At 47.5% G+C, this 24,487-nt stretch overlaps 1 protein-coding gene across 2 annotated transcripts in view; it reads left to right on the top strand.

The window, feature by feature from the left end:
* The window catches only part of BAZ1A (bromodomain adjacent to zinc finger domain 1A), a 514,327-nt gene that overhangs the window by 116,905 nt on the left and 372,935 nt on the right, over positions 1-24,487 (top strand). For both annotated transcript variants that reach the window (XM_029598945.1, XM_029598944.1), the window contains one exon: positions 20,024-20,111. In XM_029598945.1, coding sequence (XP_029454805.1) covers positions 20,024-20,111 — 88 coding nt within the window. The remainder of the gene's footprint in view (positions 1-20,023; positions 20,112-24,487) is intronic.

Raw genomic sequence — 24,487 nt, 5'->3', positions numbered from 1 at the left:
GTCTGATTATCAGTCAGTGCAGTCTGTTTGTCTGCAACTGTGGATTCTGGTTGTCTGAGCAGTGAAGACTTATTGTTTAAGCTGTGTCGTTAGTGCAGACTGTGGCGTCTCATTGGGTTGTCTGTATTGTAGAGGGCTTGTTTGGAAGAGTGGTAGTCTGGATGATGAATGTTTGGTAAGGCTGTGCTGTGTGTTTGGTTGCCTCTGTGTGGTTCAGCTCCGCTCTCAGGGTCCGCACGAAGGGGCGCACAAAGGGGCAGGCCCCTTTGTCGCGCTCCTTCGTGCGCGCGACGTGCGGCGCCTGGGAGCGGCTCCCAAGTTTAAATCCCCCTAGGTCGAGGGGTGATGATGTCACGTGTGCGTCCAGTGGAGGAGGGGCGCCTGTGTAAGGCGATCGGCGTCTTTGAGGGCTTCGTCGGTTTAAGGACGGCAGGCAGATGAGCTGCCTGATGGCCCGTGGTCGGCGCAGGGGCCCTCGGAGGTAAGAGCGAGAAAAAAGTGGGCCTTACCCCGACGGGCTCAAGCGCCGACTGCGCGGCCCCTTCTCCCAGCTCCTGCTTCTGCCTCTGCTCGGGCGTCCTCCGATCGCGTTGGTCGCCGCGGGAAAGCGGATGGACTCTCAGAGGGAGGGATAGTGTGGTCTTTTTAGAATCCCCCGACTTCTGATTGAGAGTACAAGGAAACAGGAGTGTCGGTGATATCTCTTCTGCCTAAGCCCTAACATCCAAGGAGGACTGAAAGCCAGTGGTGCTGGTTCTTTCCCACTCCTTTCCCCTTGCCTGTCTGCTGCCCTGGCCTTTGACCCCTGGAGAAAAAAAAAAACTGCAGGGAAGCATTTCTTCCTTTTTCTGTTTGCGTGAGCGTTTCTGCCTGCAATTTGGCTGGGTGCCTGTGTCTTTAAAACTCTGTGTGTGTGTGTGGGGGGGGGGGGGGGGGAAGAGGCTGTGAGTGTGTCTGCTGGCGGGACTTGGGAGAGCAGGGACAGCTGGTTACAAGCAGCAGCAGGACAGAGTGGGAAGTGTTTTCTGGAGGTCGAGGAGTCCATAGGGTGGGAGCCAGCAAGAAATGACCCATGTGAGGATGCCATGGCAGCATTACAGGTACTGGTCTATGTCAGGCCTGCGGTGGGGGGGAGAGTTTTTCTCCAGACAACCCCCCCCCCCCCCCACTGGTTGGGGCATAAAGAGAAAACGTAAGCATCTCCCGCTTCACAGTGTCTGCTGGGGGAGGGGTGGTCACAAGTACCTAATGACTTTTGTCTGCAGTTGATGAGGCAATGTCATCCCAGAAGCAGGCAGGAGCAGTGGGGGAGAGTGCAGGAAGAGGGGAATGTTGCCCCTGCTTTGCACCAAGTTTATTTGCTGAAGCAAAGATCTTCCAATAAGAAAGCCGAGTCTCTCTGGACCCTTTTTACTCACATTATGATTTATTTATTTATTTAAAAGATTTTATATACTGCAAATTGGGCAGAGACCTGACCGTCTAAGCGGTTTACAGTAAAAACATACCTAATTAAAATGACAATACAATCAATGCACAATATACATTATAAAACTACATTTCCTGGCGTGTAGCCAGATGGACTCAGAACGAATGGGTATAGTATCCGCGTGCTAGCAGTTGGAGACGGATCTGACGTCAGCACGGGTGTATATATACCCCCACAGGAAGCATAGCAACTCAGTAATTTCCATCTCCAAAGCAGTTTGGAGAGTCTGCACGCTCGCTGAGCGTGTTTTCCAAATCTACTTTCTATTTTCTACTTTCTACTTTCTTTCAACTACAACTTCTACAACATCGAGCCCCGCACTCCTACGGTGATACCCTAAGGTCCCTCCCCCAGTAGAGTTTCCCGGGGTGATTTCCGTGATCCCCCGGAGGTTTAAGTCCTCGGTCCGGTGGCCGAATCGCGGCAGGGACATAGCCCCCGGGCGAGGTTCGGGTGAGGAATACGAGGCGTCTCGGTCCCGGCGTGGACGAGGCAGCGGGTGCATATCCTCAAACGTGGCGGTGAAGGTACATGCCCTCTCCCCCCGCAGCCGGAGACCGCCCGGGTTCCAGCCGGGAAGTGCCTAGGATCAGGTAAGGCGTACATCTCTTATTTCTGGTCTCCGAGGAACAGAGGATCGGCGGCATGGCACGCCGTGGAGGGCGCCATTTTGTGGGCCGTGTTCAGGTATTGAGCGCCCGTAATAGGCGCAGCTCTATTCCTCCTTGTGCGTATATTGCCTTATTACTGAGAGCATATTGCATACCACTGAGCGTGTATTGCTAACCGCCTATTGCTGAGAGTATATTGAATGCCATTGAGCGTGTATTGCTAATCGCTTGTTGCTGAGAGCCTATTGAATGCCATTTAGCGTTTATTACTAACCGCTTATTGCTGAGAGCCTGTTGAAAGCCATTGAGCGTGTATTGCTACCGCATATTGCTGAGAGACTATTGAAAGCCATTGAGCGTGTATTGCTAACCGCATATTGCTGAGAGCCTATTGCTTATCATTGTGCGTATATTGTGAGCCGTATTGGGCTAGGCGCCTGTGGGCAATATTGGCCGCATATTGTTATTATTGTTGAGCGCCTGTTGTATTAAGCGTATATTGCTGCCGCATATTATTAAGCGCCTGTTGTATTAAGCGCCTATTGCTGCCGCATATTCTCATTGTGCGCCTATTGTATTCAGCGTATATTGCTGCCGCATATTATTGAGCGCCTGTTCTCTTAAGCGTATATTGTGCCCGCTTTTTATTCAGCGCATACTTTTCAATGGAACAGAACGCTTCAGCGGGGGCGCCGCCTGCCTCCGGCATTAAAGCCCTCGGCCTCTGCTCCTCATGCCAGCTTCGAGCCACGCACAGTGACGAGCCAGACTCCCTATGTGCCCAATGTGAGGAGGTCGTGGGGCCCTCGGGCCAGGACCAGTCTCAGCCACGATTTGCTGACAGTTCCCCAAGGGCTACCCCGGATTTAGCGGGCAGTCTCGACCAATCGGGAATCCCGGAGGATCTTGTATCCCGGCGATTAGAGGCTGCTTCAATTTCCTGGGTGGATCTCTTTAAGGGGATTCATGCCTTTGTACAGATGCAAACGGCTTCCCGTCCAGGCCCTGCTGTTCCCACTGTTCCTGCGGTTCCTGTTGTTCCTGCGGTTTCTGCGGTGGCTGCGACTGCGGCGGCTGCTGTGGCGGCGGCTCCTGCGGAGCCTGTTCCTGGACCCTCACGCCCTTATCGTGAGCGGGACCTCCCGCCGCTGGACAGCCCAGATCAGTCAGACCAGGAGTTTTCACTGGACGAGTCCGAACTCCCAGACGAGGGGGAACTTCCCCCAGGGATTGAGCCATATAGAACCATGAGGCGGTTCTTCCCTAAGGAGGATCTCTCCGACCTGGTGTCTCAGTGTCTGGCGGAGTTGGATATTACAGGTCCTAGCGCTACGGTACCCTCTGCGCAGAACCCCCTGCTGGAAGGTCTTCGCCCTACAGCCCACCATTTTCCATTCTTGCAAGCAGCACAACAACTGATAGATTTAGAATGGGCGGCACCAGCGGCTTCCTTCAAAGGGGGCCGGGCCCTGACGGGCATGTACCCATTGGCACCGGCTATCCAGGACCTGCTGGCGTGTCCTCAGGTGGACGCCTTGATTAGCGCTGTGGTCAAGCGCACTACCATTCCAGTTGAAGGGGGGACGGCCCTCAAGGAGCCTCATGACCGGCGACTGGACGCCATTCTGAAACAGACCTTTGAGGTGGCAGCTCTCTCTTTGCGGATTGCAACCTGCTGCACAGTGGTGACGCGTGCCTGTTTGTCACATGTCAGGAACAACGCTCCAGCAGCTGACATGGAGTCCGCTCTCTCGTTCCTCACGGATGCTGCATCAGATCTAGTCCGGACAACAGCCAAGGGGATCTCATTCTCCGTAGCTGCCAGGAGGCAGCTCTGGATCCGGAAATGGTCAGCTGATGCGCCTTCAAAGACATGCCTCACCAGATTGCCCTTTAAGGGCTCTTTCCTATTTGGCAGCGACCTTGATAAACTGGCCAGTACATGGGGCGCCTCTCCAGTGCCTAGACTGCCGGAAGATCGGTTCCGAAGGAGCCAGCGCGCCTTTCCAAGGCCCTCCAAGGGCAGGAGTTCACAGCGCTTCATTCCTTACAGGAGTCGCTATCAGGCGCCGCGTCCTCAGGCCCGGAATCAGTCCTTTCGGACCAAGCAGCGCAAGAGGGGAGCAGGCCCGGGCTCAGGTCCCGGCCGCGCCTCACAATGAAATTCCGCCGATTCATCTGGGGGACGGAGCCATAGGGGGCAGGTTAACCCTCTTCTACCCCAGATGGGTCGAGATTACGTCGGACCAGTGGGTCCTCGCCATCATCCGAGAGGGGTATTATCTGGACTTTCATCATCTCCCTCCGGACAGGTTTGTGGAATCTTCATGTCCCATACACAAGAAGGCGGCATTGGAAGCTACCTTGGCGAGGCTCCTGTCCTTGAAAGCCATCATCCCAGTACCTGCCTGGGAAGTGAATTCTGGACACTATTCCATTTATTTCATGGTACCCAAGAAAGGGGGCACCTTTCGGCCTGCACTGGACCTCAAGTCAGTCAATCGATACTTGCGGGTCCCAAGGTTTCACATGGAAACTCTGCGCTCCGTCAAGACCGCAGTACAGCCAGGAGAATTCCTTACGGCATTGAACTTGTCAGAAGCCTACCTGCATATCCTGATCCATCCGGATCATCAGCGCTACCTACGCTTCAAGGTTCTGGGTCACCACTTCCAATTCCGGGCTCTGCCCTTCGGATTGGCCACGTCACCGCGGACCTTCACCAAGGTGGTTGTCGTGGTAGCAGCGGCTCTCAGACGGGAAGGAATTCTGGTCCATCCCTACCTAGACGACTGGCTGATCAGGGCGAAATCACGAGAGGAGAGCTATCGGACAACTGACAGAGTGATCGCCCTTCTGGAAAGCTTGGGCTGGGTAATCAACCTCAGCAAGAGTTGCCTACAGCCTTCCCAGTCACTGGAATACCTGGGAGTACAGTTCGACACGCAGGCAGACACAGTCAGTCTCACTACCAAGAGAAGGTTGAAACTTCAGACGCGTATCCAGTACTTGATGGGAGCCAGTCGGCCCATAGCTTGGGATTATCTGCAGGTTCTTGGTCTCATGGCATCCACCCTGGAAGTGCTACCTTGGGCAAGGGCCCATATGAGACCTTTACAACACTCCCTGCTCTCTTGCTGGAGCCCTCGTCTACGGAACTATTCCATGCACTTACCTCTTCCTGCCAGAGTACGGACCCAGTTACGGTGGTGGTTGCAGTCCAACCACTTGAGCAGAGGGTCGAAGATGTCCTCCCCCACGTGGACTCTGCTTACCACAGATGCCAGCCTGAGCGGCTGGGGTGCACACTGCGAAGGCCTTACCGCACAAGGGCGGTGGAACAGAGAAGAGTCCGCATGAAACATCAACCGTCTAGAGGCTCGAGCAGTCCGATTGGCATGCCTTCGATTTGCTCACAGACTGAAGAACAGAGCAGTCAGAGTGATGTCGACAACACCACCACGGTGGCATACATCAACAGTCAGGGCGGAACCAGAAGTCGCCAAGTATCTCTGGAGATCGCCCCACTGATGGCTTGGGCAGTGGCGAATCTTCAGGACATCTCCGCCGTCCACATTGCCGGGAAGGACAACACCACGGCAGACTTCCTCAGCAGGGAACGCCTAAATCCAGGAGAGTGGCAGCTGTCACCCACAGTCTTCCAGATGATTGTGGATCACTGGGGGATTCCGGACATGGATTTACTGGCGGACAAGTCCAATGCTCAAGTACCCAGATACTTCAGCCGCAAGCGCGATCCGTTCTCCCACGGAATCGATGCCCTGGTGCAGCCATGGCCTCCAGGGACTCTGCTATACGCCTTTCCTCCGTGGCCTCTGCTGGGCGCCATCATCCACAAGATTCAGAAACACCGGGGCCTAGTTCTTCTAGTGGCACCAGGCTGGCCAGGAAGACCCTGGTACGCAGACATGAGAAGACTACTGGCAGGGGAGCCCCTTCCCCTGCCTCCTCTCCGGGACCTTCTACGTCAAGGTCCCATCCTCCACGAGGATCCGGCTCAACTCTCTCTTACGGTCTGGCCATTGAGAGGGCTAGACTGAAGAAAAGAGGTTACTCGGAGCACGTGATAGATACACTCCTCCGAGCTCGCAAGTTTTCCACATCCCTCACCTATGTAAGGATCTGGAGAGTATTTGAAGCATGGTGCGATACTCATGGCACTAATCCACATGCGACCACAATTCCTATTGTTCTGGATTTCCTGCAGGATGGGCTTCAGAAGGGTCTCTCCCTCAGCTCCATCAAAGTGCAGGTAGCTGCACGGTCTTGCTATGGTCCCAGGAGGGATGGCAAGACCATTGCCACGCATCCAGATGTGTCTCGCTTCCTGAAAGGAGTTAAGCACATTCGTCCGCCACTGAAGTGGCCAGTGCCTTTGTGGAACCTCAACCTTGTTTTGGATTTCCTCGCGGGATCCACCTTCAGACCCCTTCGGGGCCTGTCTCTCCGTTCTTTAACCTTGAAGATGGTGTTCTTATTGGCGGTCTGTTCAGCACGCCGCGTCTCAGAGCTACAAGCACTGTCCTGCCGTGATCCCTTTCTGAGAATCACTCCAGAGGCTATCCATCTTCGCACGGTTCCCTCCTTTTTATCTAAAGTGGTCTCACAATTTCACCTTAATCAAACTATATCCTTGCCTACCACGGCGGGTTTGAAGAAATCAGAAGAAGGGCGTTTGCTACGCCATCTCGACATAGGCAGATTGCTGCCCAGATATCTGGACATGACAGAGGACGTACGAAAGACAGACCATCTGTTCGTCCTGCACAGCGGGAAACGACAAGGGGAAGCGGCCTCTCGGCCCACCATCGCCCGCTGGATTAAAGAAGTTATCAGAGCAGCTTACGTGGAGGGCGGGAAGTCTCCGCCTCTACAAGTCAAGGCTCATTCTACCAGAGCACAAGCGGCATCTTGGGCAGAATCCAGGATGCTGTCGCCTGCAGAAATCTGTAAAGCGGCGACGTGGTCCTCCCTCCATACCTTCTCCAGGTTCTACCATCTGGATGTCAGGCCAGGGAGGACTCAGCATTTGCGAGGGCGGTACTACATAGTCCTCAGGCAGCCTCCCGCCCAGGCTGGGAGTAAAACTTTTGTACATCCCATTTGTTCTGAGTCCATCTGGCTACTCGCCAGGAAATGTTGAGATTACTTACCTGATAATCTCCTTTTCCTTAGTGTAGACAGATGGACTCAGCATCCCGCCCAGCTGCCTGTGTACATGGGTTTCACCGATTCAAGGTAAGCCATGTCATATGTTCCATAAGAGCGTACACTCTACCAGGTGTCAACGCCTTCCGTTTGGGAATGCTGGCGGTCCCCAGCTACTATCAATCGGTCAGGGGAATCCTGTTTCACTTTTCACTGAGCGTCAGTACACACATCCATAACAGCTTTTGCAAGGAAGATTACTGAGTTGCTACGCTTCCTGTGGGGGTATATATACACCCGTGCTGACGTCAGATCTGTCTCCAACTGCTAGCACGCGGATACTATACCCATTCGTTCTGAGTCCATTCGTTCTGAGTCCATCTGTCTACACTAAGGAAAAGGAGATTATCAGGAAGTAATCTCAACATTGGCTAGCGCCTGAACACATAGCAGTCGAGTTAGACAAATGCTGCCATCAGCGGGTTGTTTTTACTGCGATAGGAATTAGTTAACTGATTTTATACGCTACAGTAAAAAGATGTGTTTTTAAAGCTTTTTAAAATTCTTTCTTGTTTGCTATTAAACAAATTTTCTCTGGAATGGTGTTCCAGAGGACCCAGCCTGCAACTGAAAAGGCTCGTTTACGTGTCAATTCTAAATGAGCTAATTTTACTGACGGTACTTCCAGAATGCATTTATCCATTGAGTGTAGTTGCCTGGTCAGTTTGTAAATTCTTAGTGTGCAAAGCCATACTGATTTGGTGTTGTATAGTAGATTATGTATTATTGTGAGAATTTTATATGTAATGCGATAGGGTATTGTTAACCAATGTAGGTGTTGTAAAGTTGGCGTGATATGATCTCTGTGTGAAATATTGTACAATACACGAGCTGTGGTATTTTGGACAAGTTGGAGAGGGTGAGTAGTGGAGATGGGTAAACCTAAATACAAAGCATTGCAGTAGTCTAGACTTGTTAAAATTAGAGCTTGGGTCCCAGAACTGAAGTCTGATGGCAATAACAAAGGTTTTAGTTTTCGTGCGCATGAAGTTTAAAAAATGATTTCTTTACTAATGTTGATATGTTGTTTGTCATGGAAAGTCTGGCATTGATAATTATACCTAGATTTTTTGCATATGATTTTATTGTGATTGCTTGTCCTTCAAATGTAAATGTAGCAGGAGGTTGGAATAGTGAGTCAGGTACTAATGATAGGAATATTAATTCTGTTTTTGTAGTATTCAGTTTTAATCTACAGTACATCTTGTGTTGTTGCTGCCACTGTTTATGCTATGTTCTGCCCCTAGCATTCTTGATTTTAATAACCAGCCCACAGCTGCTGCTCCAAGCTACTCTTGGTACTTTAGGGTGCTTCCTCTTCTGCTCTGGTTGTCGTCAAGGTTCTTTACAAATCCCTTTCCCCTATGGTACTTGCTGACTCTTGGTCTTGCCCTTCAGTCTGATGCTTTTTACTCAGTTATCTTTAATGATTTCATGCTCTCTTATATTTTGTGTTCATACTTCCATCTGTTACAGTTCTTAAAATTATTGGTTTCATCCAGTATTTAGCCTTCAATGAATTGTGCCACAGCAAAAGGCAAAGGCAGCAGAAGTGCAGAACCCAAAACTCACTGTGTTTCTCCGTTATTACTGCTTATCAGATAATGGAGGCAGTATTTACAAAGATTAATTCCAAAGAAGACTCGTGTCCTGGCTTCCTGAATCACCAAGATATTAAACAGCTAGTGACTGAAGAGCATTTTGTGCCTTTAATCAGTAGCATTTTAGATGAGGTAGAGGAGCAGATGATACTGATAAGGATGAGAATCAGATTATACACAGGAAAGGAGAAGACAACCCCCAAGCCTTTGGCTTTTAACCAATTTGGTTGGTGTCCTTTGCCCCTCACTTGGACCCTTGGCATGTTCTTGCTGCTTTGCACCTCTCATGATGCTTCAGGATCTTCATAATACTCTTTATCTTGTGTTCAACCTCTATCACTGCTTTTGGGGTTTTCCTGCCTTGTTTGGTGCTTTGTTCCCCTTTCAATATGCCTTGAGCTGTTTATGCCGTACTTGGTGCCACTTTGCTCTTCTAGTGCAGTCTTTGGGGGTTCAGGCCACTGTTGTTGGTACCCCTTACCCCAATTTTGTAGCCTTGATGTATGCTGCTTTATTCCTCTAGTGGAGAACTCCTGCCACTGCTAGTGCCATCTTGCTCAGAGTCCCAGGAAGGAGGTTGACCCGCCCTGGGATGGCAGCTTGAAGGGATCCACAGTGGGTTCTCTAAAAGATCTGGCTAACTTGGAATAGTTGGACAGCAAACTGGAGCGAGACTGATTGTAGAAGAGAGAGATGCCGAAGGGGATGATTCTGGATTGTCCGATTTTTGTTTGAAAGAAGCTTCTGTAAATGATTACTCGGGCCTTGGCGGAGTAAGGGATCAATAAACAGCTTACAGAATCACCACAGGGCAAGGAAGTCTCCCTTTTTGAAAGGTTTTGCAGTCTTATCAAAGACGTTTACCTTTCATAGGTAAAGTGGGCAGAGATATGGCTAAGTTATATCCTAAGGCTTTGGTTGCGGTGGAGTGAAATATTCCAAAGGCTGGGCTAAAGTGGGCAGAGAGATGGCTAAGTTATAATCCTCAGCCCTTGGATCTGTTGGAATTTCCCAGGGTAGATGCCTTAGTATTGGCGGTTATGAAGAAGGCTACAAACCTGCTGGAGGTTGTGTGGCCTTATGAAGAGATGGACAGGATAGGAAGATAGAGATTTATCTCAAGCAGGTTTTGAGGTGGCTTTGTTACTGCTATGGTTTGTGGCAGCCATATAAGTGCCTACTCTCACAACAGGTGTCTATGGGCATGTCAGAACAGGCAGTCATATTGAGGGAGGCAGACTAGAGCTGGTCTAGTTTTCCTGGCAGATGCTTTCTATGATCTCATTAGGATTGTGTTGTTTTCTACTAGACACTTGCTGTGATTGGGAAACTGGTCAGTGGCTGGCTACTCAGTCACGGATAGGAAAGCTTCCTTTAAAGGGAGGCTCCTGTTTTATGAGGACTTGAAGAGACTGATGAAGCATTATGGTGATTCCAAGTCACTTGAACTGCCAGAGGTCAGACTCAAGTATTTTCAGAAACTCTCTAATAGACAAAAGTTTTAGAGAGATTTGCCGTTATTGTCCATGGAGATTCTCTGTCACCTACCTCTTCGTACCCTCCAAAGCATTTTAGAGGAGGATGGGAAGAGGGGAAAGCTATGCAAGGAGTATCAAGGGATTCATTCTTTGTTACCAAGGATGGGAGGTCAATTAACTCAGTTTTCTAAAGAGTGGACCCATATTACTAAAGACCAATGGGTTCTGTCAACTGAAAAAGGTCTTTTAGTCTTTCAGATAATAGAAAGACTAGGGGGCACTCCATGAAGTTAGCATGTGGCACATTTAAAACTAATCTGATAAAGTTCTTCACTCAACGCACAATTAAACTCTGGAATTTGTTAGTTAGTTCAGTTAGTATAGCTGTGTTTAAAAAAGGATTGGATAAGTTCTTGGAGGAGAAGTCCATTACCTGCTATAAATTAAGTTGACTTAGAAAATAGCCACTGCTATTACTAGCAACGATAACATGAAATAGACTTAGTTTTTGGGCACTTGCCAGGTTCTTATGGCCTGGATTGGCCACTGTTGGAAACAGGATGCTGGGCTTGATGGTCCCATGGTCCGACCCTGTATGGCATGTTCTTATGTTCTTAGGTTGTGCTTTAGAATTTGCTTGTTTATTTGTGGACATGTTTGTAGTTTCCCCCTGTGCTTCCATAACAAAGAGGGAAGTGGTGTGGGCAACTCTGGACTGGTCTCTCCAATTGGCAGCGATCGTTCCAGTGCCCAGAGGTGAGTGGGATCTATTCTGTAATTCCGCAGAAGGTAGGCTCCTTCTCAGGCCTCTTCTGGATTTGCAGAAGGTGAATGCGTGTTGAAAGATGTTCTCATTTTTGAATGGAACCTTTGCAGTCCATGATTGTGGTGGTTTGGAAAGGAGAAATCCTTAACATCTTTAGATCTTTCCAAAACATACCTTCATATTCCGTCCACAAAGGTCACCATTTTCAGTTTTAGGCTTCTCCAGGGAATAAGGGTGGTGTTAATGGCAGTGCTCCAAAAGGAAGGGGTTATAGTTCACTTGTATCTGGACATTGGTTGATTCGAGCAAAGTAGGGGGATGAAAGACATCAGACACATCCAGGGTGATTTATAATGTTGCAGAGTTTTATTTATTTATTTATTTATTCATTCATGAATTTATAGCCCGCCTATCTTCAATACCAGGCGGGTTACAGGTATAGGTTGGATAATAAACTTTCAGAAGAACAAGCTGCAGTCGACTCCAGGTTCTAGACAATTTAGGTGCCTGTTTTGATGCTCCACAGGGCCAGATTTTCCTCAATGGAGAGGATAAGCATGCTTCAGAGGCAGGTGAACTTTGAGATCTGTTTTACTTTCTTTTTTGATAGAAGTACAGAAAAACAAAAGTTCAGTTAAGATGTGGTTTTTTTTTTGTTTTTTTTTAATTGTAAGTTACCTTGGACGATAGTGTGGGAAGGCATCTTCTAAAATAAAGATGAAATTTTCATTTAGTTGTCTGAATATTTCTGGATTATTGGAAGGGCTTGTTGTATCTTTCTGGAGACTGGGCTTATTTAGTCTATGGGTATTTGTGTCTTGTTTGTTTGTTATATCAGTATATGTATTTTGTACTGCAATTTAATTTATAGTATTGTGACAGTTACTAGACTTATAAAACTACACATTTTTTTAATATGCATTTCTGTTTCATTCCTTTTGATTTTTGGATGATATATTTATTAGCTATTTTTATATAATTGGTTTTTGATTTGACCAGCATAGCCAGTTCTCACAGGACAGGATGGTAGTCCTCACATATGGGTGACATCATCAGGATGGAGCCCAATCACGGAAAACTTTTGTCAGTTTCTAGAACTTTGACTGGCACCCACTGGGCATGCCCAGCATAGCACAACCCTGCAACCAGCAGGGGTCCCCCTTCAGTCTTCTTTTTTCCGTGCAGCAGTAGCCACGCTGGTTAAGGAGCTCTTCAGAGATTCCTGACAGGAATTTTTCCTCATGGAAGTTTATAAAAAAATTTTGAAAAATTCTATCCCACAGGGGTCCCCGTATTGATGCTTTTGTTCCCCGGTCGAACGGTAAGTTTTTTGCCTGTTCGCGGTCAATTCCCATCGAGTTCTTTGCTCGTGGCCTACTGGCCATCGGCTGCACCGCGACTAAATTTTGTTGAGGTCATGGCATCGGGTTTCCGTCAGTGCCTCGACTGCGCTTGAAAGATGTCCATCATGGATCCTCACACGGTCTGTGTGATGCTTGGGGTCCAACCATGATGTCCTTACTTGCACCAAATGTCCCCAAATGACACCTAAAGGTCGCAAGGCTCGGCTAGAAAAGATGGGACTTCTCTTTCGGCTGAAAACCCCGACTCCGTCGATAGCTTCGACGTCGTCTGAACTAGTACCGTCAACATCGAGTCAGCACCGGGAAACCGCTGCTATCTGACTGGCTTCGATGACTCCGAGAGTGTCTACCCTTTCTGGTCCTCCTTTGGGAAAAGACCGAGGTGAACATTGAGGGAAACATAGACACCACCATCGTAAGGCTCAGGCCACCGATACAGGCAAGCCCTCGGCATCGACGTCATCTGAGCCACCAACAAAGAAATCCCGTACAGAAAAGGCTTCGTCCTCTTCTGTTTCTGGGTCACCGAGGCGTTCCCTACCTGGACAGGTGCCGGGATCCGTGATTCCACCTTCACCGGTGGACCCTCCGGCTACGCCAGTGCTGCCACCTACTCCAGAACCGGGTATCCATGCCCCAGGTTTCCGTGAGGAATTGGATCAGATGATCCAAGAGGCCATCGCTAAAGCACTCCAGGGTTTCCAACCTCCATCAATACCGGTGCCGGTACCTCGCCGGTCACCGATCCGATACCCACAGCGTTAGCACCGCTGTTAGCGAGAATGGACAAATTAATTGGTGCCCTTCCACCGGTGGATCCAAGGGAACTGATGGGCCCGATTCCTTCCTCACCGATACCTTTGTCATCGGAAGAAGAAGAAGAAACACCGTTCTCCATTCCACCCTCAGGAGTGCTGCCACAGACACATCCATCAATGTCACAGATTCCATCGGTACCTCCATTGATGCCCTCGATGCCTCCATCGATGCCTTCCATACCTACTCCGAACCCATCGATGCCTAAGCCAGGGCCTTCTGGAATAACACCATTCCTCCCTTCTGAAGAGCATGGGGGAGCCGGTGGTGATCCTTATAAGAACATGCCATACTGGGTCAGACCAAGGGTCCATCAAGCCCAGCATCCTGTTTCCAACATTGGCCAATCCAGGCCATAAGAACCTGGCAAGTACCCAAAAAGTAAGTCTATTCCATGTTACCGTTGCTAGTAATAGCAATGGCTATTTTCTAAGTCAACTCAGTTAATAGCAGGTAATGGACTTCTCCTCCAAGAACTTATCCAACATTTTTTAAACACAGCTATACTAATTGCACTAACCACATCCTCTGGCAACAAATTCCAGAGTTTAATTGTGCATTGAGTGAAAAAGAACTTTCTTCGATTAGTTTTAAATGTGCCACTTTCTAACTTCATGGAGTGCCCCCTAGTCTTTCTATTATCCAAAAGAGTTAAATAACCAATTCACATCTACCCGTTCTAGACCTCTCGTGATTTTAAACACCTCTTTCATATCCCCCCTCAGCTGTCTCTTCTCCAAGCTGAAAAGTCCTAACCTCTTTAGTCTTTCCTCATAGGGGAGCTGTTCCATTCCCCTTATCATTTTGGTAGCCCTTCTCTGTACCTTCTCCATCGCAATTATATCTTTTTGAGATGCGGTGACCAGTATTGTACACAGTATTCAAGGTGCGCTCTCACCATGGAGTGATACAAAAGCATTATGACATTTTCCGTTTTATTCACCATTCCCTTTCTAATAATTCCCAACATTCTGTTTGCTTTTTTGACTGCTGCAGCACACTGAACCAACGATTTCAATGTGTTATCCACTATGATGCCTAGATCTCTTTCTTGGGTTGTAGCACCTAATATGGAACCCAACATTGTGTAACTATAGCATGGGTTATATTTCCCTATATGCATCACCTTGCACTTATCCACATTAAATTTCATCTGCCATTTGGATGCCCAATTTTCCAGTCTCACAAGGTCTTCCTGCAATTCAGCACAATCTGCTTGTGATTTAACTACTCTAAACAATTTTGTATCATCTGCAAATTTGATTATCTCACTTGTCGTATTTCTTTCCAGATCATTTATAAATATATTGAAAAGTAAGGGTCCCAATACAGATCCCTGAGGCACTCCACTGCCCACTCTCTTCCATTGAGAAAATTGTCCATTTAATCCTACTCTCTGTTTCCTGTCTTTTAGCCAGTTTGTAATCCATGAAAGGACATTGCCACCTATCCCATGACTTTTTACTTTTCCTAGAAGCCTCTCATGAGGAACTTTGTCAAACGCCTTCTGAAAATCCAAGTACACTACATCTACTGGTTCACACATGTTTATTAACTCCTTCAAAAAGGTGAAGCAGATTTGTGAGGCAAGACTTACCTTGGGTAAAGCCAGGATTCTGATGATCTGCCTTCACAGCACTCTCCTCCTGATGAAAGGAAGCGTTCCCCTCCAGAGGACCTATCCTTTATCAGTTTTGTAAAGAAGATGTCTGAAACGGTTCCATTCCAGCTTCAGACTGGAGGACTCTAGATATCAGATGCTGCAGCTTCTACAATTCCTCGATGCTCCTAAGGAAATCATGTCCATACCTATTCATGACATCCTTTTGGACCTACTAAAAAGGAATTGGGAACATCCTGGTTCTGTGGCACCTGTTAACTGAAAAGCAGATGTTAGCTACCTAGTCCAGTCAGCCCCTGTCTTTCAAATACTCAATTGGATCATCACTCAGTGGTTGTGGAGTCAGCCCAGAAAAAGGCTCGACGCTCCAAGCCCCACTCTTCCATTCCCCCAGGAAAAGAACAGAAATTTCTGGATGTGCTTGGAAGACGAATATTACATGGATCAATGCTCATCTCTCGCATTGTATCCTACCAACTGTACATGACCCAATATAACAGGGCCTTGTTCACAAAGATCCAGGAATTTGCTGAAGCTTTACCTCTGCAATTCCAAGACCAACTTCATGCCCTAGCACAGAAAGGTCTAGATACTGCGAAGCATGAAGTAAGATCAGCATATGACAGCTTCGACACCGCCTCCAGCGTGTCAGCGGCCGGCATCAGTGCAAGAAGATGGGCCTGGCTGAAATCTTCCGACCTCAGACCAGAGGTATAGGACAGATTGGCGGATTTACCTTGTGCAGGGGATAATCTTTTTGGTGAAAAGATTCAAGAAGCAGTGTCTCAACTCAAAGACCACCAGGAGACTCTGCGCCAGCTCTCCTTACTGCCTGCTGATCCCTCCTCTTCTTCTAAAAGAAGAAGAGGAGGGATCCTTCTTCTTCAGTTTTTCTGTCCTTTGTCTTGGGCTAACTTAGCCCCCCCAAGTTACTACCTCCTTGTTATATGTAATTTTCGCCTCTTGTTAAATGGTTGATTAAGTTCTACCCCTTGTTACATGTAAACCGATTTGATTTGAATTTATTCATGAAGGTCGGTATAGAAAAGTGTTAAATAAAAGGTCTTTTCGGAGAGATTCTAAAAGACCACTCTACCGGTAGAGAAGATACTATCCCCCAGCGTCTAGAGGTCGGTCTTCTAAGCCTTATCAGAAAGGCCAGCCCAGACAGCCTAGAGTTCCAAAATCACAGCCAGCCCCTCAACCAGGTCCAGCATCTGGCTTTTGACTCGTCCCCAGCCTCCGCTTCCAACGATTCTGGTCGGAGGCTGGTTGTCCCACTTCTCTACTTCCTCTTCTTCAAAGAAGAGACTGGCTTTGCTCTCTAGACCTTCAGGACGCCTACATGCACATTTCAATCACTCCATCACATCGCAGGTTCCTGCACTTCCTAGTAGGCCCAAAACACTTCCAATATCGAGTGTTACCATTTGGCCTAGCATCTGCCCCACGATTCTTCACCAAGTGCCGCGTAGTGGTAGCTGCCTACCTAAGGAGTCAGTGTCCACGTCTATCCCTATCTCGACGATTGACTGATCAGGGCTCCTACTCAGCAAACTGCAATGATGTCCCTATGTCTCACTTTGCATACCCTGATCTCCCTAGGGTTTCTCATCAACTATCCAAAATCCAGGCTAGTTCCTTCTCAGACCCTGTCCTTCTTAGGGGCAGACTTGGACACTCTACAGGCGAAGGCCTTCCTACCTCAAGACTGGGCTTTCACCCTAGCCTCTCTGGCCCATCGTCTGCAGTCTCGACACCACTCGATTGCGCGTCACTTTCTAATGTTACTAGGTCATATGGCTTCCATGGTGCAAGTCACTCCCATGGCTCGCCTTGCCATGAGGGTACTCCAGTGGACTCTAAGAATGCAGTGGACTCAGTCTTCTCAGCCAATGTCCTCCATTGTCCATATCACCAACCAGCTCCGCTTATTGCTGGCTTGGTGGATAAACCAATCCAATCTTCTGCGAGGCCTTCCATTTCAGGCTCCAGAACCTCAAATGACCTTGACAACAGATGCCTCCAACCTCTGCTGGGGTGCACATGTTGCAAACTTGCAAACTCAGCACATTTGGTCTCCAGAGGAAGCCAAACACCAAATCAATTTCCTGGAGCTTCGTGCAATCCGATATGCTCTCAGAGTTTTTCAGGATCACCTCTCCAATCAGGTCATCCTGATTCAGACCGATAATCAGGTGGCCATGTGGTACATCAACAAGCAAGGGGAACGGGCTCCTACCTCCTTTGTCAGGAAGCTGCACAGATATGGGCGGAGGCCCTTTCTCACTCCATGTACCTCAGGGCCACCTACTTGCCAGGAGTGGACAACGTGTTGGCGGACAAGCTGCGTCGCACTTTTCAACTGCATGAGTGGTCCCTCAACCTCACGGTAGTGGACTCTCTTTTCCAGCGTTGGGGTTACCCTTATATAGACCTCTTTGCGTTGATACACAACTGCAAAGTAAGGAATTTCTGCTCCATCACTCTCAGCCAACACTTTTCAATCAAGAGACGCTTTCTCCCTCCTGTGGGCCAGCGGTCTCCTTTATGTGTACCCTCCACTTCCACTCATTTTGAAGACTCTCGTGAAGTTGCGAAGGGACAAAGGACTAATGATTCTGATAGCCCCTCATTGGCCAAGCCAGGTTTGGTTTCCAGTTCTCAAAGACCTGTCTACACCGGCACATTCCTCTGGGGAAGGACCCGCTTCTGATCACTCAGAAAGATGGCTGCCTTCGTCACCCCAACCTCCAGGCCCTGTCTCTGACTGCCTGGATGTTGAAAGGTTAATACTTCAACCTCTTAACCTTTCAGCGCTAGTTTCCCGTGTCCTAGTAGCTTCACGAAAGCCTTCCACTAGGAAGTCTTATCGTTATAAGTGGAACAGGTTTATGGTATGGTATATTTCTATGTCCATCGATCTCTTCACTTGTTCCATACCGAAGTTTCTGGACTATCTCTGGCACCTGTCAGTCATGCCTCAAAACTTCTTCTATCAGGGTGCATGTCAGTGCGGTAGCCGCCTTCCATAAAGGTGTCAGGGATGTACCTATTTCAGTACAACCCCTGGTTACACGCTTTTTGAAGGGCTTGTTCCACCTTAAACTTCCACTGTGCCCTCTGGCTCCTTCCTGGGACCTCAACTTGGTTTTGGGGTGGCTCATGAAACTGCCATTTGAGCCTCTCCAATCCTGTGATCTCCGCTATCTCACTTGGAATGTGATTTTTCTTTTGACTATCACATCTGCTCGCAGGGTTAGTGAGTTACAGGCCTTAGTTACTTAACCGCCTTACACTAAACTCCTGCATGATAGGGTAGTACCCCGCACTCACCCTAAATTTCTGCCTAAAGTAGTATCTGAGTTTCATATTAATCAATCTATTATACTACCTACTTTCTTACCCAGGAGAGCAGGCTCTGCATACCCTCGACTGTAAACGTGCTATAGCTTTTTTTTATTTAGACTGTACAGCTGCCCACAGAAAATCCACTCAATTGTTTGTTTCTTTCGACTCCATCAAATTGGGTAAGCCTGTGGGGTAAGCAGACTCTCTCCTCCTGGTTAGCGGACTGTTTTGCCTTTTGCTATCAGCAGGCGGGAATTCTGCTTCAAGACCGTGTCAAGGCACACTCTATCAGCGCCATGGCAACTTCAGTAGCGCACTTACGCTTGGTGCCGCTTCCTGACACTTGTAAGGCTGCTACCTGGAGCTCTCTCCACACCTTCGCAGCCCATTATTGTTTAGACAAGGCTGGCAGACCAGATTCAATCTTTGGCCAGTCTATACTATGCAATTTATTTGTGAATTGAAGTACCAACACCTTCCTCCAACCCGTTTGGATTCAGGATGCCCTACACCAAATTTCCAACCCAGTTGTTGTGCCTGTTGCACGTCTTGGGTACATTTGGTGCATGTTCGGACATCCTCAGCTCGGTACTCACCCATATGTGAGGACTACCATCTTGCTTGTCCTGTGAGAAAGCAAATGTTGCTTACCTGTAACAGGTGTTCTCACAGGACAGCAGGATGTTAGTCCTCACAAAACCCGCCCGCCACCCCGCGGTGTTGGGTTCGTTTACGTTTTTCGTATTTTATTTTTCGCTTGTATTTTTACTATAAGATGAGACTGAAAGGGACCCCTGCTGGTTGCAAGGTTGTGCTATGCTGGGCATGCCCAGTGGGTGCCAGTCAAAGTTCTAGAAACTTTGACAAAAGTTTTCCGTGATTGGGCTCCATCCTGATGATGTCACCCATATGTGAGGACTAACATCCTGCTGTCCTGTGAGAACACCTGTTACAGGTAAGCAACTCTGCTTTATATGAATTTTGAACTTGATTTTTGCTTTACCTAATCATCTAAGTGAATATACCTTCTAGTTTGCAATCCATAAAACAAAAAAGTACTTACTTGCCTGAAAACATTAATTTAAACTTTGAAATTTCTGAAATTGCCAAGCATTAATTCATTATTAGTGAATTTTAAGTAACGATGAATTTCCATAAGTGGAAAATTTCCAATTAAAAAAGAAAAACAAACCTTTGGAACATTTTCCACTCCACATCTGACCTCCCGTGTTCACAAAGAGATTGAAGAGAATCAACTGAAGAACTGAATCCAGAGGCACTCTGCTCATTCTTTTTTACGAAGGATTTCTATTTATGCTGTTTAGCCTATACCTCGACCAGTTTCTAATCCAGTCCACCACCTTAGATCTTACTCTTTACTGCTTGGTTTGATTATGAGCCTCTTATACAGGGTAGTAACACAAATTTTGCTAACATCTAAATACCCTGCATCCAGCACATGCCCCCAATCTAAACTGCAAGCTTTTTTTCAGTAATGTTGATAAACGCACCATTGATTGGCTTCTGAGAAAAGATATGACTCTCACTTTGACAGTTCTCTGTGCTGCTGTTCTTTGATAGAATATAGACCTAAAGATTTGTGTTTTTCCTTGGGATGAAGACAAACTGCATGTTCTCAATTTACTGAATATATATTTTTAAAATATAAATTGGGGGTTTTTTTGGTTTGGTTTTAGAAGTTTAACAGGGAAAATGGTGATGGAAATAGTAAAGCTGCCATAGAAACAGAAGAACTCCTAAGACAAGAAGACATAAAGACTATGGGCAAGTCTAACCTTTTACCTAATTATAACAGATTTGTCTTTTAATATTCATATTGTTACTTTGAGTATAGTCTTTTCACCTACAAACTGGTTTGTAAAATCACAACTTTTGGCTTGAGACTGTTTTAATGACTATTAGGATATCTGCTATATCTTCTATCTTGCAAACACTTTTTTGGCACTTGCTTAGTAAAAACATATGAGCTCAGGTTTTGTTTTATTTTGTTGACTTGTCCAGTGTTAGTAAACTGTGATGTTATACAATGTCATGTGTCCACTCATTTCACTTTGCTCTCATTCTTTCCTGAAGCAAAGGGAGTTTGGGAAATATTGTCAATTTTCTGCTGTTAGCTTGCACTGTTATTTGTCACAATTTTAACTTATCAGTGAAAGAAAATGAATTTTCATATTTAATGCACTGTTACTTTCCCTTACCATTTCACCATCTTAAGATTTCTTCATGTGCTTCCCAAATAACTATTGTCTGTGTCCTCCTAGTAAAGGAGATAGGAGCAGCAGAATTTCTGTCATAATTTAAAAACATTGTAATGTTTTTATGTATGTTATTATTTATAAAATGTGAACATGAGATTCCCAGACATAACACTCTGTCAAATAATATGGCTGAATACTTCTTGCTGATTGTGACAAATTAAGTTCAAAAAATGAACTGATAAGCTAAGGAAAGAATATCCTTTGAATACTGGTAGGATGCTATGGAAGTTTGACATGACGTTTTGTTTGGATGAAGATGGACTTTTTCATTCAGTTTGCCCAGTTCTGATATTAGTTTTTCTCATGATTCCATAAATATACTTATCCCAGGACAAGCAGGATGCTAGTCCTCACATATGGGTGACATCGGTAATGGAGCCCTATGTACGGAAAAACTTCTTTAAAAGTTTCCATGAAACTTTTGAATGGCACCGGAGTGCCTACTGAGCATGCCCAGCATGCCATGATATTCCCTGCCACAGGGGTCTCCCTTCAGTCTTCTTTTTTCCACGAAGCCGTTAGCATCGCGGGCTATTGGAGTCCTGAGGTGATTTTCACCTATTTCCAAAGTTAATATTTTTCGGAAAAAATTACTTCCATCGCAGGGGTTTCCCTCAGTTATCGCAGCGGTAACTTTTTTCCGTGTTCGGTTTCCGGCTGGGACCGATATTTTTAGGTCATCGCCGTCGACTGCTGTCCGGCACCATGGCCTCCGGGTTTAAAAAATGCCCAAATTGTGTGAGGACAATGTCGATAACTGACCCTCACTTTTAATGTGTTCTTTGCCTAGGCAAAGACCACAATATTCAAACTTGTAAATCCTGTGCAGAGATGACTACGAAAGGCCGTCGTCTCCGGGCCGAAAAAATGGTACAATTGTTTAACATACAATTGCTTCCAAGGGCTTCGACTTCAGGACAGTCATCGCCATCGGGATCAGTCCGTCAAGCTCTCCTGAAAAAGACTCGTCCGGAGGCGGGAGATGCCTCAACGCCATCCCCTTCAGTATCATCCAAAGCATCGACTTCGAGCACCGAGAAACAAAAAGAAAAACATCGACACCGGCATCGAAGACGCCAAGCACTGATGACCGAGGACCCATCGTCAGGTACGGCCTCACCCGCAAAGAAACCCCGGACGGGGGCGGAGGCTTCGAGGCCTAGTGATCCAGGGCGATCCCCACCGATATCGGTGCCGGGCTCCGTACCTTCTCAGGGCTCTGAGGAGGAATCGGCATCGCCAACACCGCCTCCCTCCATAGCTGCTCTGATATCACCAGCTATGAGAGTGGAACTTGACACGTTCATACGTCAAGCGGTGCAACAGGCTCTGCGCGATGCGATTCCGCCTCAGCCATCGACACCTCCATCGATGCCGATTCCAACCCCGAGGGATCCATCACCATCGATGACACCGACAATGCCACGGGAACCGGTCCCGATGCCCATTCCGGTACCCTCACCGGTGCCACCGGTGCCTACACCGATGCCCAAGGAGGATGTGTCGATACTCCATCCGGTCATCTCCAAATTGGACACACTCCTGGATCTTCTGTCCAGCAAGGTACCAGAGGAACCCGTTCCAGGTCCGTCTGGATTACCAAGACCTCCAAGGCCTTGTTCTCCTTTTCTGCCATCAAGGCCTAAGGAACCACTTACTCACCACACTCCACGGGAGGTGCCTGTGGACACCAGTTCTGAATATTCTTCGGATGAAGATATCTTTTCAGAACCATCTCCACCAGACGACCACAGGAAGTCACCTCCTGAGGACCTCTCCTTCACAAATTTCGTGAAAGATATGTCTGAAACCATCCCCTTTCCTTTACAAACAGAGGTGGATGCAAGACAAAAAACGTTGGAGGTGCTACAGTTCGTGGTCCCTCCTAAGGAGATGCTGGCAGTCCCTGTCCATGAGGTTTTCCAGGAACTGCAATACAGGATTTGGGAACATCCAACATCAGTATCAGCGGTGAATAAGAGATCAGAGGCAACGTACTTGGTGCAGCCTATTCCAGGATTTCAGAAAGCACAGTTGCCTCACCAATCAGTTGTCGTCGAATCCGCCCAAAAGAAGGCGAAGCGACAAAAATCCCATTCCTCTATGCCACCTGGAAAGGAGAGTAGGTTTCTTGACAACCTAGGGCGTAAAATATTTCAAGGGTCTATGCTAGTGTCTAAGATATCTTCCTACCAGTTATATATGAACCAGTACCAAAGGAACCTTTGGAAGCAGGTTCAGGAAATGGCTCTCTCTCTTCCAGAGCAGTATCAGGAAACATTGCAGAATATCATTCACAAGGGTCTCGAATCAGGGAAGCATGAGGTCAGAGCCACTTATGACTGTTTCGAGACTGCGGCAAGACTTTCAGCATCTGGTATAGCTGCAAGGAGGTGGGCATGGCTCAAGGCCTCTGATCTACGCCCAGAGGTACAGGAACATTTAGCTGATCTTCCTTGCTTGGGGGATAACCTCTTTGGAGAGAAGGTAAAAGAAGCTGTGGCAACCATAAAGGACCACACAGAAACACTAAAGCAGTTGTCCTCAATACCACAGGACACTCAGCCTTCTGCAAGGAAGTTTCCTAGACGTGATACTAGACGTCCTTATTATCGTCCACGAAGATATTACCCCCCAGCAAGTAGGCCCAGAACGACCCGGCCATCTCAACGCCAACAGCCTAGACAAAGGCCTGCAAGAGCTCAACCGCCACCACAAACGGCCACTACATCTGGTTTTTGAAAAGCCCCAGAGAGCAGCAGCCAGATCAACCCATTCCCAAATATGCCAGTGGGGGGTCGAATAAAATACTTCCACAGAATTTGGACCTCCATCACCACCGACCAGTGGGTGTTATCCATCACAGCCCACGGTTACAAACTGGATTTTCTTACTGTTCCAAAAGAAAACCCACCACTTCCATCTTGGACAGTAAATCAACATTCCATAATTCTTCAAACAGAATTATCCACCCTTCTGACAGCCAGGGCCATAGAACCAGTTCCTGGACCTCAAAAGGGCAGAGGATTCTACTCCAGATATTTCCTCATTCCAAAGAAAACAGGAGGCCTTCGACCCATTCTAGACCTCAGAAATCTCAACAAATTTCTCAAAAAAGAAAAATTCAGGATGGTGTCCTTAGGCACCATTCTACCTCTTCTTCAAAGGGGAGATTGACTCTGCTCTCTGGATCTTCAAGATGCCTACGCTCACATCCCCATCTTTCCCCCTCATCGACAGTACCTGCGATTTCGGGTAATGGATCAACACTTCCAATACAGAGTGCTGCCATTCGGCCTTGCATCAGCACCACGAGTATTCACAAAGTGCATGGCTGCAGCAGTGGCACACCTCCACAAACAAAGAGTGCATGTGTTCCCTTACCTGGACGATTGGCTCATCAAGAGTCAATCAAAAGAAGGAGCTCTCACTTCTCTCAAGCTCACTATCCATGCGCTTCACTCCTTGGGATTTCTCATCAACTATCAGAAATCCCATCTGTCACCAACTCATCTTAAAAAAACACGAAGGAAGGCGATCTATGAAAGCCGTCAGGTTGAACAAAGGAATAGCCCCTGAGGCAGCCGTCTTGATACGGCGAAACTCGGCCTGAGTCGGGCTACTTTGTGTCTCCACTTCAATAAAGTTTTTTTCAAGACTATTGGCATCTATTCCTTTGTTCAACCTAACCAACTCATCTTATACAGTTCATAGGTGCAGACCTGAACACTACCATAGCAAAAGCTTTTCTTCCAAGAGATCGAGCTCAAACACTTGTCCTTTTGACTCACAATCTTCGCAACCAAACCCAGGTAACAGCTCATCAGTGCCTAATTCTTCTAGGGCACATGGCTTCCACAGTTCATGTAACTCCCATGGCCA

This window comes from Rhinatrema bivittatum, chromosome 4 (assembly GCF_901001135.1).
Source record: "Rhinatrema bivittatum chromosome 4, aRhiBiv1.1, whole genome shotgun sequence".
Classification (NCBI taxonomy): Eukaryota; Metazoa; Chordata; class Amphibia; order Gymnophiona; family Rhinatrematidae; genus Rhinatrema; species Rhinatrema bivittatum.
This window is presented reverse-complemented; position numbering and strand designations above follow the sequence as displayed.